The sequence below is a fragment of the Oncorhynchus tshawytscha genome, linkage group LG20 (assembly GCF_018296145.1).
Source record: "Oncorhynchus tshawytscha isolate Ot180627B linkage group LG20, Otsh_v2.0, whole genome shotgun sequence".
NCBI classification, from domain to species: domain Eukaryota; kingdom Metazoa; phylum Chordata; class Actinopteri; order Salmoniformes; family Salmonidae; genus Oncorhynchus; species Oncorhynchus tshawytscha.
The window spans coordinates 29,194,777-29,209,715 of record NC_056448.1 but is presented as its reverse complement, the minus strand read 5'-3'; the positions used below and the strand labels follow the sequence as shown (position 1 = coordinate 29,209,715).

Sequence of the window (14,939 nt, the reverse complement as noted above, 5' to 3'; positions counted from 1 at the left end):
AACTACAACTCTTTGTTAAGTGTTGCAGTCATTTCAGTCGCTGTAGTAGTCGACATGTATAGTGTTGAGTCATCAGCATACATAGACACACTGGCTTTAGTCAAAGCATGTCGTTAGTAAAGATTGAAAAAAGTAATGGGCCGAGACAGCTGCTCTGGGGAATTCCTGATTCTACCTAGATTATGTTGGTGAGGCTTCCATTAAAGAACACCCTCTGTGTTCTGTTAGACAGGTAACTCCTGCTAATGCCTTCAATGCCACGATTCAAATAGGGCACAGGGCCAGAAATGATGGGTCTTTTGTTAGTGTCTAGCAGAGAGTCAATCAGCTCTTTAATATCCAGTTTCAACTGTTCAGAGCTGCCCTTCATAGTGTCATCAAAACCCACATGGACTACGATAGAATCAATTTCCATGTTCTGACATACTACATTCACGAGCAGCTTAGTAATGTCATTTACTCGAGCTCCGGGCTAGGACATTGTTTTTGCACGAGGGATGGGCACTTTTCTTACCATGGCGCATCCCAAAATCACAGCTGGCGAGAAGGATGAGGAAATCCACGCATTACCACGCTTCACAGGATTTGGAGAACCCTTTAATTAAGGACTGCCTGGTGCAGGCCTTGGAAAGATGGAGAAGCCTTTAAGGACTGCCTGGTGCAGGCCTTTGAAAGATGGAGAAGCCTTTAAGGACTGCCTGGTGCAGGCCTTGGAAAGATGGAGAAGCCTTTAAGGACTGCCTGGTGCAGGCCTTGGAAAAATGGAGAAGCCATTAAGGACTGCCTGGTGCAGGCCTTGGAAAGATGGAGAAGCCTTTAAGGACTGCCTGGTGCAGGCCTTGGAAAGATGGAGAAGCCTTTAAGGACTGCCTGGTGCAGGCCTTGGAAAGATGGAGAAGCCTTTAAGGACTGCCTGGTGCAGGCCTTGGAAAGATGGAGAAGCCCCCTTGATCCAGAGCAGTGACGGGTTGCCGACGTCCACTTCGACATCATAGTAGTAGGCACTGCGACAGCATACACAGGCACCCCCAGCCTGATTCGAAATGATTAATACAGCCGTTCACAAAGGTTAAATTGGGAGAGATGTGAATACATCATTAACTTTGCTTTTATTAAAAATAGTGAAGGATACCACCCAGTGTTCTCACTATCGCCCCCTATCTTGATAAATACCGATATTCAACTATTTTACAAAATGTTGTTGTCCCGTTTCTAGAATTACGTACCCTAATAGTTCCACACGGACAAAAGCGGGTTTGTTAAAACGCGATTATCCTCGGATAACCTCGTTTGACTATTACAAAGTGTACAGTATCTTAGATGCTTCATCAGAAAGAACAGTTCCTTGGACTGTATTATCTCTCGATGCAGGAAAAGCTTTTGATCGACTAGAATATCTCATATCTCATATCTCTGGTCTGTGTTGGAACATAATTGGCGTGGCAGGGTAGCCTAGTGGTTAGAACATTGGACTAGTAATTGTAAAGGTTGCAAGATCAAATCCCAAAGCTGACAAGGTAAAAATCAGTCGTTCTTCCCCTGAACTAGGCCGTCATTGAAAATAAGAATTTGTTCTTAACTGGTTCCAATTTCATTCATATGATTAAAATACCATATTCTAATCCCTCAGTCATAGTTATAGCCGGCAATATATGTTTTGCGCCGTTCAGAATCACTAGAAGCAGCAGACAAGGCAATCCAATTTTGTCTTTGCCATTCTTATTATCCATGAAACCCCTGACCCAGGCAATTCATCAATCAAAACAAACATTTTCCTGAACACTTCCTGTCATTAAACACAGACAAAATGTTACTATACTGTATCTGGACAATGTATCTCAATCACTCCCAAACGCATTGAAGATCATAGATTAATTCATCTTAATTTCTGCCTCAATGCCTCTCAAGGCCCCATTGGAGTACTCCATCTCTACCCTGCTGTTTCCCATTTTAAATATTTAGGAGTAGATTGATTTCCTTCCTTAGATAAAACCATTGACAGAAACGTTAATAACAGAACGCTGAAAACAATTAAATTGGACCTCAGTAGATGGAATAATATCCCAGTTGCTTTAATTAGCAGAATATCTATTGTCAAAATGAAAAACTCCCACGGATGAATTTCTGTAGTTTAATGCTTCCCATGGCTCCCCCTTCTGGCAATTGGGATACAATTCATAGTGTGGTATCAACATTTGTGTGGTGAGGTAAACGATCCTGGATAATATTAACACATTTACAAAGAGGGAAAGAGATAGGAGGACTATCCACACCAAACGATAAAATGTATTTCCAGGATTTCCAGGTACTAGCATTTCGCCCCATCCTAAATTGGTTTAGACATAATTCTTCAGCCCCTTGGCTGAGAGAAATATAGTTTCTCCTCTTGCCCTCGATGAAGTGGTCTTCACTGATATATCTCTTAAAATGTTTTAACTATGCTTCGGTCCTATTATTGCTCACACAATTTCCATTTTGCACAACATTAAATTTTTTTTTTTAACTGGGAATCAAAATGGCATACCCGGAACCCAATATTTTACAATAATGCCTTGTAATCCGGAGGGTAGCCTTTTGCATCCCCCCAATGGTCCAAATGTGGAATCCATACCCTTACCGATATCATGGACACAAATGGTATGAGAACATTCCACATTTTTTCCCTATGGAGTCCCTTGGGAAACCCAACTACCAAACCATCCTATGATGGGTTTTATAAATAAATTATCTGTGCTCCCAATCTCTATAATATATAAACAGCTTTGGGAGGGCTCATATTCTGAGCTAGCCATTAAAAAAGTATGGTCCACAGATCTAATTGAATCTGAACAATTAGCCATTAAAAAAGTATGGTCTGCAGATCTAATTGAATCTTAACAACCCTTTAACTGGAATAGAACATGGAAAAATATGACCTTGGTATCCCGTAATCCAAACCATTAATTTATACCTTTTATGTTTGTTCAAAGACTATTTAACACCAAGGAAACGTATTATGGTGAAATTGTCCCCAACTCCCAACTGTTCACTGTGTCCCCTAAATCAGGTAAATGATGTGGCAGTGCCCTGCAATTGAATGCTTCTGTGGCAAAGTTACAAAATACATTTTGAAGTGCATGAATATTTAAATATTCAATGCTTTTCATCTATTACAGTATGTTACTTAACAATGATAGCCCTTTGAATCTCTCAATCAATCAGAGAAGATTACTGCTCACAGACAGCACTACACACTCTCTCCCATTTAATTAGTGGATACAGTTACTATTAGAAGTTATAACATTAGCATTATCAACCACAAGAATGAAAAGCGCTAATCAAGGATCATTTGAGGCCTGGACGAATATACTTGACTCAGCTAAAGCCCCACACATACAAACCAATTATGATAAAAGATTGTGGGGGCTGTTATGTTAGACTTCAGTGCGGCTTTAGACATTATTGATCAAAGTCTGCTGCTGGAAAAACGTATGTGTTATGGCTTTCACTCCCTGCTATATTGTGGATAAAGAGTTATCTGTCTAACAGAATGCAGAAGATGTTCTTTAATTGAAGCCTATCCAACACAATATAATCAGGAATTCCCCAGGGCAGCTGTCTATGCCCCTTACTTTTTCAATTCTTACTAATGACATGCCACTGGCTTTGAATAAAGCCAGTGTTGCTATTTATGCGGATGACTCAACACTATACATCAAATCAAACTTTATTTGTCACATGTGCAAATACAACAAGTGTAGACTTTACCGTGAAATGCTTACTTACAAGCCCTTAACCAACAGTGCATTTCAAGAAGAAGAAAATATTTACCAAGTAGGCTAAAATAAAAAGTAATGATAAAAAATTTTAATTAAATGTGTGAGCTACTACATCAAATTAAATGACTGCAACACTTAACAAATAGCTGCACTTAGTTTCGGAATTGGTAGCAAGGAAAAACAACTAAAAGCATTGAATTTGGGACAAATCATTCACAAAACCCTAAACCCCAACTATATCTTGTAATGAATAATGTGAAAATGTAGCAAGTTGAGATGACTAAACTGCTCGGACTAACCAATGATGTTATGGTATCAACTGTCATGGTCAACTGTCATGTTCAAAACATATTGATACAACAGTAGCTAAGATGGGGAGAAGTATGTCCATAATAAAACACTGCTCTACCTTCTTAACAGCACTATCAACAAGGCAGGTCCTACGGGCCCTAGTTTTGTAGCACCTGGACTACTGTTCAGTCATGTGGTCAGGTGCCACAAAGAGCGAATTAGGAAAATTGCAATTGGCTCAGAACAGGGCAGCATGGCTGGCCTTTAGATGCACACAGAGAGCTAACATTAATAACATGCACTTCATCACTAATTGTATTTGTGAGAGGTATTGACATGTTGAATGCACTGAGCTGTCTGTTTGAAGTACTGGCACACAGCTCGGACACCAATGCATACCCCACAAGACATACAGTGCCTTGCGAAAGTATTCGGCCCCCTTGAACTTTGCCACATTTTGCCACATTTCAGGCTTCAAACATAAAGATATAAAACTGTATTTTTTGTGAAGAATCAACAACAAGTGGGACATAATCATGAAGTGGAACGACATTTATTGGATATTTCAAACTTTTTTAACAAATCAAAAACTGAAAAATTGGGCGTGCAAAATTATTCAGCCCCCTTAAGTTAATATTTTGTAGCGCCACCTTTTGCTGCGATTACAGCTGTAAGTCGCTTGGGGTATGTCTCTATCAGTTTTGCACATCGAGAGACTGACATTTTTTCCCATTCCTCCTTGCAAAACAGCTCGAGCTCAGTGAGGTTGGATGGAGAGCATTTGTGAACAGCAGTTTTCAGTTCTTTCCACAGATTCTCGATTGGATTCAGGTCTGGACTTTGACTTGGCCATTCTAACACCTGGATATGTTTATTTTTGAACCATTCCATTGTAGATTTTGCTTTATGTTTTGGATCATTGTCTTGTTGGAAGACAAATCTCCGTCCCAGTCTCAGGTCTTTTGCAGACTCCATCAGGTTTTCTTCCAGAATGGTCCTGTATTTGGCTCCATCCATCTTCCCATCAATTTTAACCATCTTCCCTGTCCCTGCTGAAGAAAAGCAGGCCCAAACAATGATGCTGCCACCACCATGTTTGACAGTGGGGATGGTGTGTTCAGGGTGATGAGCTGTGTTGCTTTTATGCCAAACATAATGTTTTGCATTGTTGCCAAAAAGTTCAATTTTGGTTTCATCTGACCAGAGCACCTTCTTCCACATGTTTGGTGTGTCTCCCAGGTGGCTTGTGGCAAACTTTAAACAACACTTTTTATGGATATCTTTAAGAAATGGCTTTCTTCTTGCCACTCTTCCATAAAGGCCAGATTTGTGCAATATACGACTGATTGTTGTCCTATGGACAGAGTCTCCCACCTCAGCTGTAGATCTCTGCAGTTCATCCAGAGTGATCATGGGCCTCTTGGCTGCATCTCTGATCAGTCTTCTCCTTGTATGAGCTGAAGGTTTAGAGGGACGGCCAGGTCTTGGTAGATTTGCAGTGGTCTGATACTCCTTCCATTTCAATATTATCGCTTGCACAGTGCTCCTTGGGATGTTTAAAGCTTGGGAAATCTTTTTGTATCCAAATCCGGCTTTAAACTTCTTCACAACAGTATCTCGGACCTGCCTGGTGTGTTCCTTGTTCTTCATGATGCTCTCTGCGCTTTTAACGGACCTCTGAGACTATCACAGTGCAGGTGCATTTATACGGAGACTTGATTACACACAGGTGGATTGTATTTATCATCATTAGTCATTTAGGTCAACATTGGATCATTCAGAGATCCTCACTGAACTTCTGGAGAGAGTTTGCACTGAAAGCACTGCACTGAAAGTAAACAAATCACGCCCAATTTTTCAGTTTTTGTTTGTTAAAAAAGTTTGAAATATCCAATCAATTTCGTTCCACTTCATGATTGTGTCCCACTTGTTGTTGATTCTTCACAAAAAAATACAGTTTTATATCTTTATGTTTGAAGCCTGAAATGTGGCAAAAGGTCGCAAAGTTCAAGGGGGCCGAATACTTTCGCAAGGCACTGTACCACCAGAGGTTTCTTCACAGTCCACAAGTCTTGAACAGACCATGGGAGGCACACAGTACTACATAGAGCCATGACTATATGGATCTCTATTCCACATCAAGTAACGCATGCAAGCAATAAGATTTTATTAAAAAATGGATAAAAATAAACCATATGGAACAGCAGGGACTGTGAAGCAACACAAACATAGGCACAGACACGTGCATACAAACACACAATAATATATACACTATACACACACGTACAGTACACATGGATTTTATGTTGTAGATATGTAGCAGTAGAGTGAGAGGACACACTTAATGTGTTGTAAAATCTGGTATGAATGTATTGTTATGTTTTTCAAATTGTATAACTGCCTTCATTTTGCTGGACTCCAGGAAAAGTAGCCGCTTCCTTGGCAGGATATTATGGGGATCCATAATAAATACAAACTATGTGCCTTCAGAAAGTATTCACACCCCTTGACTTGTTCCACATTTTGTTGTGTTACAGCCTGAATTTAAAATTGATAAAATTATTTTTTTTTGTCACTGGCCAACACACAATACCAGATAATGTCAAAGTGGCTGTGATTGGAGAAAACTGAGGATGACAACATTGTAATTACTCCACAATTCTAGGCTAATTGGCAGAGTGAAAAGAAGGAAGCCTGTAAAGAATATCTGACACATCTCCCTTGCAAAACAGCAGTAAAATAATACTGCAAAAATGTGGCAAGCAATTACATTTTTGTCCTGAATACAAAGTGTTCAGTGGGGCAAATCCAATACAACACATTACTGAGTACCACTCCATATTTTCAAGCATAATGGTGGCTGCATTATGTTATGGGTATTTTTTCAGGAGTTTTTCAGGATGAAAATAAATGGAATGGAGGTAAGCACATGCAAAATCCTAGTGGACAACATGGTTCAGTCTGCTTTCCACCAGACACTGGGAGATTAATTCACCTTTCAGGGGGACAATAACCTCAGACACAAGGCCAAATCTACACTGGAGTTGCTTATCAAGTAGACAGTGAATGTTTGCTGATGGGTTGGGGTTATCGTTGTATGCTTTGTTTTTTGTACCTGTAACACTGAATAAAAAGTTGGGCACATAAAGAAATTTGGACTTACAGCGTGACAGTTAGCTGCTACATGCTGTTTTCTGGTGTCCAAGCTAATAACCTTGGCTGGCTAAAGGGGTGTGCATGCATATCTAATGAGGACATAGACTCTCTCCCCCCCTCTCTCTACACTCTCTCTCTCCACTCTGCTTCTATCCTATTTTTTTTCACCCTCCCCAGCTCTCGTTCCTCTCGCTCTTTTCCCCTCTCTCTCTGACCCTGACTTGTCAGTCACAGTAAAGCAGACTCACAGTAATCCCATGGGAGACACCTTATTATAATATCTACATTAGCAGAGGCAGAAAAAAATACACACACACACACATATCCACACAAATACACACACACAATACACCATGTAATTATAATAACATATAAACACATAACTGACAATGCTGACCTTGAAAACATAATGTAGTCAGAAATAGCCTAAACTCCCATTTAAACAACTTGTACCTATATTTACATGAGGAGAGGAGTGTAGAAGAGAGGAAGGTAGAGGAGATAGGAGTGTGTAGGTGGGTTGTTGTCTAGTGTGTAGTTGTGCGTGGGTATGTTTGTGTCTGTTTTTGGTTATAATTAGATTGTTTTGTCTAAATGTTCTCTTTAATTAGTCGTCCCTCATTGAGACTGCTCATTTACATATTTACCATATTTGCATAGCTAATGAGTTCCTGGCTGCCTGTTGCAATTAGCATCCAACTCAGAGGTTGCCCCAAGTTACACCCGTTACCATTCTCTAACTATCCTCTTAATCTCTCTACCGCTCTCTTTCTTTCTCTCTGTTTCTCTGCTCTCTTCTTTTTTTTTTTACACCTCTCTCTCTTTTCTTTCTCTGTCCATCTTTGGCCACTCTCTTTCGCGCTCTCATTTTTAAAATCACCCTTAAAGTCTGTCAGTACACACACACACACACACACACACACACACACACACACACACACACACACACACACACACACACACACACACACACACACACACACACACACACACACACACACACACACACACACACACACACACACACACACAAAACAGATCCACACATCACTGGGTTCTTTTTAACATTATGTAGGAGGCAGAAAGGAAATTGAATGCATGAGGCAGCCAAAAGATTGGGATCCCAGTGCTCGGGTGGGTATGTGTTTGTTTGTGTGTTCATACATAAATGAGTGTGCACACTTGAGTGTGTTTAGAATTATGTTCTTGCATGCGTGTGCAAATCCATGTGTACACTTGAGTGTACGTTTTGTAGAGGTGTATGTGTTTTTGTGTGTGTCTGTTTGTTTACCTGCAGAGTGCATCGGAGCGGCAGGCGCGTCGTAGCTCTAGACAGGAGGGTCTGTGTTTCTCCTGGTGGGAGCAGGCAGGTACAATGGTCTGTCTACGTCTCTCAGCACAGGCCTGGTCCGAACACGAGCAGAACAACAGGGGGTAACTCAGCTCCCACTGCACACGCTCAAAGAACTGACGCAGCGCCTGGGAACACAAAATAATATAATTATTATCATTCATCATGTGATGGAGCTCTGGTCAGAATTAGTGTATTACTAGGGAATAGGATGTCATTTGTGCAGGTCCAACCACCTTGTGACATCGTTTGCGGCTGCAAGGCTCCTGGTTGGCCAGTGAGGGCTGAGAGAGCTTGTTGCAGATAGCGATGTAATTGGAGCGTTGTCTCTTGCAGGTTTCATTGAGGTTGCAAGCCTTGGCTGCATCGAGACATGGGTTACAGGGTTTCCCTGGCTCCGAACATGGGCTGGCCTTGGACAGAGAAGAGTCTGGAAGATGGGTTAGATAGAGAAAGAGAGGCAGAGAGAGAGAGAAAATGATGAGCACAAAAAGTTAACAGACACAGACACACTGTGTAACCCCAGTGTTTGTCTTGTTACACATCACTAGCATCTAATGTGACTGTAGCTAAATATAAACTCACTATATTATCTGTTTAATGAAGCTACAACAGAAACACGCACACACACACACGCACGCATGCACGTACGCACGCACACACACACACACACACACACACACACACACACACACACACACACACACACACACAGTTTAAGTGCATTGGGAGGAGAAATGTAAATGTTGTAAAGATCAAGACCTAATTCTCATTATCGGTGACAGAGTTTGTTGTAGTGGGAACGCATATTATATTAGCATTTTTATTTCATACTTCACATCCTATATTAGACTTCTAATCCCAAGCGGCCGTTGGCACCTTAATTGGGGAGGACGGGCTCATAGTAATGGCTGGAATGGAATAAAAAATAATAATAAAAAATAAACACAACCTGCACTTGCACTTGACCTCCCCACCACCTTCTAACTCTGACTCATACAGTAGCTATGTTACTGAGGAAAAATGTACTTACTATGCCTGTGATATGTGGTTGTCCCACCTAGCTATCTTAAGATGAATGCACAAACTTTAACTCGATCTGGATAAGAGCATCTGCTAAATGACTAAAATGTCAAATGTAAATGTATCAAACACATGGGTATCCATGTGGTTGGTACCATTCTATTCACGCCATTTCAGACATTAAAAACCCTCCTACACTTCTAAAACAAGATCTCATGCTTCTCAAACACATATTATGAATGAATGTCATACAGTTTATTTTGTAATTTTTCTTTTTTTACATACTATCTACCTTTAGTGAAGCCATTTACATTACATTCAGTCATCCACCAGCTCCCATCCTGATCGATCCACAGGAGCAACCAGGGTCAAGCGCCCCGCACAATGGCACATGGACAGATCCCCCCACCCAATCGAATCAGGGACCCGAATCGGCGACCTCTCGACCACCGGCCCAAGCTCCCAACTGCCAGGCCACCAACCATTCAAGATCCCCCCACAGTTTCCCTCAAGAGCTGCCCCTCAACCATCCAAGACACCCCAATAGCTCCCCCTCTGAAAAATCCCTCCCCCTCCACCCCCAAACCCTCCCATCTCCACCTCCCCACACACAAAACCACCACCCACCCAATGAGCCAACAACCAACAGAACAAACAAAAGAGAAAGAAGTAAAAACAACAATGCAAAAACAAGAGCAGAAAACAACAATGCAAAAACAAACGACATCAAGAACAACAAATATCTAAACAGCAAGGTCCAACTGGCACTATTTACATGTATTTATGTCTGTGTGTGTCTGTGTGTATGCATGCGTACACGCAAACAAACACTTGCGTGGCACCAGCCTCAGGCAAACAGGCATTGGATGTAACAATGTTCCTTTTAAGTGTCGGTTAAACTTATTTTTTGTTTATTTTGACTATATTTTTTACTTTTATCTTTGACCATCAATCTTCACTCCCACTTGTCTCCAGTTCCACATTCCAACCCTCAGTTTCCCTCAGCCCATCCCACCTATCTCTGTTGGCCACACCCTCTTTGGATTTCTACGTTCTATTTAAATATCTTTCAACTATGCTTTGATGTTTAACATACACTTTTTTATCTATCTGATCGAATCCACAGATTGCAAGTTGAAGATAAATACTTTTACTAAGAGTATTAGTATATTAGTAATTGACTGACCAGGTCTTTCTAATCTCCCAATAATGCTATTTCTAGTGTCAATTTCAGATTAATGCTTTGCTTTTTCAGCCATTCCTAAACTGAGACCAGAAACAAGCTACCTGACGGCAATACCAGAACAAACGGTTTATTGATTCTGTATCATCGCAACAAAATCTGCAGAAGTTGAATGCCACAAATAGTCAACATTTTGTTGGTGGCATAATTTTTGCTGAAAAGCATGAAGTCTTGAATCTTGAACTCTTAACACCTTGTGCCATGGAATCAGTACATCAAAAATCTCTTCCCAGGTATTTTTCAAACTGAACGAAACAGCTGTCAACATCCTGGTCCCCAAATGAAACGGGGTTATTTTCCTATTTATGCTATTTTTTGTTCCTCTGCCAGTTTTGATCCTTTATATTGGGCAGACCAGTTCCCTACCTCCATTTTTGGGGTAGTGCTATAATCAATTTGTTGTAATCTTGGATTGAGAAGACCTTCCCATACATTTCCGATAGCTCCATGAAAGACATACTGTAACTCTATCACTGTAACTCATCCAATTTACAATATTATTTAAAAACAAAACACCCTTCTCAAACATCTTTTCCGTAAATGCAGGTATTTTATCAACCAGCACATTATTAGTTCAACCGTAATATTTATTTAGTATTTTCTGGGGGATGAAATTGTAACCAGCTCTGCATTGCTTGTTTGAAAAAGAGAGATTCTTTAAACAAGGTTTAATTTTCATTTCATTTCTGCACAAAGGCAAAAAGTCATTTTTTAAACAAGGGTTGAGCTTTCTTATTAATATTCTTGAAAACCATGTAAAATCCAATCTTACTTTATTAAAGGCCTTTTCCAAATCTGCTATGAATACCAGGCCTGGCTTCTTAGATGTTTCATGATGTTCTATTATTCTAGTAGTTGTCGTATATTGTCTCCAATGTATCGTCCATGTAAAAAACCTGTCTGACCAGGATGAACAATACCTGATAAAACCTTTTTTAATTGTGAGTGCTATGCATTCCCCTAGTATTTTTTTTATCACAACATTGAAGTGTAAGGGGCCTCCAGTTTTTTTTAGATAGACTGTGTCTTTATATTTGCTATCTGGGTGATGTTTTAATAAAATCAGATCATCCTGCTGAGTACCTGACAGAATAACATTTCTATACTGTGTGATGTCTAAATAGTTAATAACCCAGCCAATTTGCATGGTTCAGTGTCTATGTGGGTAACATGAAGTGAGTGTAGCCTTCATATTCAAGATGATAATTGTAATCCATATAGAATCAACGTCAAAGGTGCATTAAACATCATATTCATAGAAAAACACATCCCAGCATTTCCATAGTAACTGACGTATCACATGATCATGAAAGAGACATTGCATTACTATAGAGACGGCTTCACTACAGTACAAATGTATCCCGTACAAGATGTTAATCCCCAATGTCCCTGCTCTGACATCTTCCCATTGCTTGTTGTAAACATAAATAGACATGTAGACAGACAAACAAGAACCATGTTGAATTATAGAAAGTTCTAGACAATAGAGAGAGGGCGGAGAGAGGGAGAGAAGAGAGAAAAGAGAGAAGGAGAGAAGAGAGAGAAAGAGAGGAGAGAAGAGAGCGAGATCAAGTGTGTGTGTGTGTGTCTGTGTGTGTAAGTGAGCGTGTAATTGAGTGCGTGTGTGCACATATCAACTTCATACTGTTCAGATATTTTACAGTCCCCATAATTTCTTTCGTAATCTGGTGTCCCCGTAGAATTTAGTATAGCCATGGTGTTATGGAGCTGTCTCGGGAATAGCTGTCCATCTATACAAAGTTTGTCCACAATGAGAAAGGCAATCTTACCCCTCTCCCTCTGTCGCCTCTGTGCAGGACAGTCTCCTGCGATGTCCATTTATTTCCCAGGGAAATTGGTAATTGAGACCGAATTTTGTGGTTACAGGGTTAAACTTCTTCGGAATCGGTGTCCCGTCCACAGGACAGTTGGGCTAACATAAGCTAATGCGATTAGCAAGAGCTTGTAAGTAACAAGAACATTTCCCGGGACATATCTGATATTGGCAGAAAGCTTAAATTCTTATTAATCTAACTGCACTGTCCAATTTACAGTAGCTATTACAGTGAGAGAATACCATGCTATTGTTTGAGGAGCGTGCACAATTTTGAACATAAAAGTTTTTAATAAACAAATTAGGCACATTTGGGCCGTGTTTGATACAACAGAAATGCAATGGTTCATTGGATCAGTTTAAAACGTTGTACATACACTGCTGCCATCTAGTGGCCAAAATCGAAATTGTGCCTGGGTTGGAATAATACATCATGGACTTTTTCTTGCATTTCAAAGATGATGGTACAAAAAAAAATACAAAAGAACTGTTGTTTTTGTACGATCTTTTACCAGATCTATTGTGTTATATTCTCCAACTTCCCTTTCACATTTCTACAAACTTCAAAGTGTTTCCTTTCTTTCAAAAGGTACCAAGAATATGCATGTTCTTGCTTCAGGGCCTGAGCTACAGGCAGTTAGATTTGGGTATGTAATTTTAGGCAAAAATTGAAAAAAAGGGGCGGATCCTTTTAATCCCACTTGGTTACAGGTTTAAAACAGAAGGAATTAATTCAGCGTGGTTAAGATTAAGTCTATGGTTTGAGAAGGCTTAAAACAAAATAATAAAAAATGACGCACTATTACCATCAAGTATCACCAAGTATTCTCACGGCTTGCATTGTGAACTGAGGGGCCTCAGTAGTCAAAGCAGCATGCTTTGTGTTAGCCGCGTCTGTTTGCTAATGTTAGAAGGCAGTGTGCAGCGAACCTAAGTGTCTGTTTCGGGTCTAAACTGCCTCTAAACATAGGAATAGCTAAGTAATTTTCAGTTTGAATATTATCGCTAACAAAAAACGAACAGTAATCCTTACAAAAAGTAGCTGTTTGATGTTTCACCGTAACATTTTGGAATGTTCATTCAAATCGTTCAACTAATATTGTTACATTGGCAACATGTAGCTTTGTTGAACTCACCTCGGGAATGGCATTGGATATGTGTCTCCAATAGTATTGTGAAGTCAGCACATGAAATATTAGCTTCCATAGTAGACTAAGTACAACTAACACATGTGTCCTGTCCTTCAAGCCTTATAGAGCATGATAGTTCCCCTAGGGCAATCCTGACACACACACACACACACACACACACACACACACACACCCCTCCTCCTCCTCGTAGTGTATTGATTGTGTGAAATGAGCTGAGCTCAGGGTGATTGTAGTAGACAAGCCTTAATGACTGGAGAATAAAGACTTCATTACAGCTTCACCTTCCAGCTGCACAGCACTACTGATGTGTGCACTGATGTCTGTATTCATTGCAGATGTGTGTGTGTGTGTGTGTGTGTGTGTGTGTGTGTGTGTGTGTGTGTGTGTGTGTGTGTGTGTGTGTGTGTGTGTGTGTGTGTGTGTGTGTGTGTGTGTGTGTGTGTGTGTGTGTGTGTGTGTGTGTGTGTGTGTGTGTGCGTAATCATTTACATGTAATTGATTACAAAAAACTGTAACAATAATCCGTTACGTTACCAGCAAGAATATTGGAATCAAATTACTGATACTTTTGAAAAACTAGATGATTACTTCTAGGATTACTTTTAAATTCAGAAAGAATGTTTGCGAAACAATTCTTTGACACTTTTATGCTTTATCAATGACATTCAAATCAGATTTGGAAAAAGGCTCAAGTTTGTTCCGCCTGAACGAATCTGACTACAAGTCAGAGACCACTCTAACGACACAAACAAATGCATTTTGATGGATCGTGTGAAAAGAGCAGGAATAGGCCTTTTGTAGGCTATGTTGTCTTCCAAATGGTGCGACGGCTGTCCGCATTCAAAGATTATACATCCATCTTGAATAAATGCTTGAAGGTGAGGAAGACAGCAGCGATGTAGCCTACTGGTGATACATAGCACATTGATGTGAATCACACTGCTGCTCTCTCATTTAGCTATTTGTACCTTATGGATGGTGATTGCTGTGGATGGCTTTTCACAAATGTATATACAATATATGTGTATTTTAACACAATAATGTTCAATTGAAGAAGTTTAAGCTGCCTATCAATTATTGTTTTTGCGACCAGTGAAAAATGCACTCTTCCAACAGCATAGTGGGGATCCCA

At 40.2% G+C, this 14,939-nt stretch overlaps 1 protein-coding gene across 1 annotated transcript in view; it reads right to left on the bottom strand.

Annotated features, from left to right (window-relative positions):
- Positions 1 to 14,939, bottom strand: part of LOC112219931 (GDNF family receptor alpha-2-like) — an 82,767-nt gene that overhangs the window by 30,230 nt on the left and 37,598 nt on the right. Inside the window, exons 4-5 of the mRNA XM_042302451.1 lie at positions 8,793 to 8,986; positions 8,497 to 8,684 (exon numbers count right to left, since the gene is read on the bottom strand). Coding sequence (XP_042158385.1) covers positions 8,497 to 8,684; positions 8,793 to 8,986 — 382 coding nt within the window. The remainder of the gene's footprint in view (positions 1 to 8,496; positions 8,685 to 8,792; positions 8,987 to 14,939) is intronic.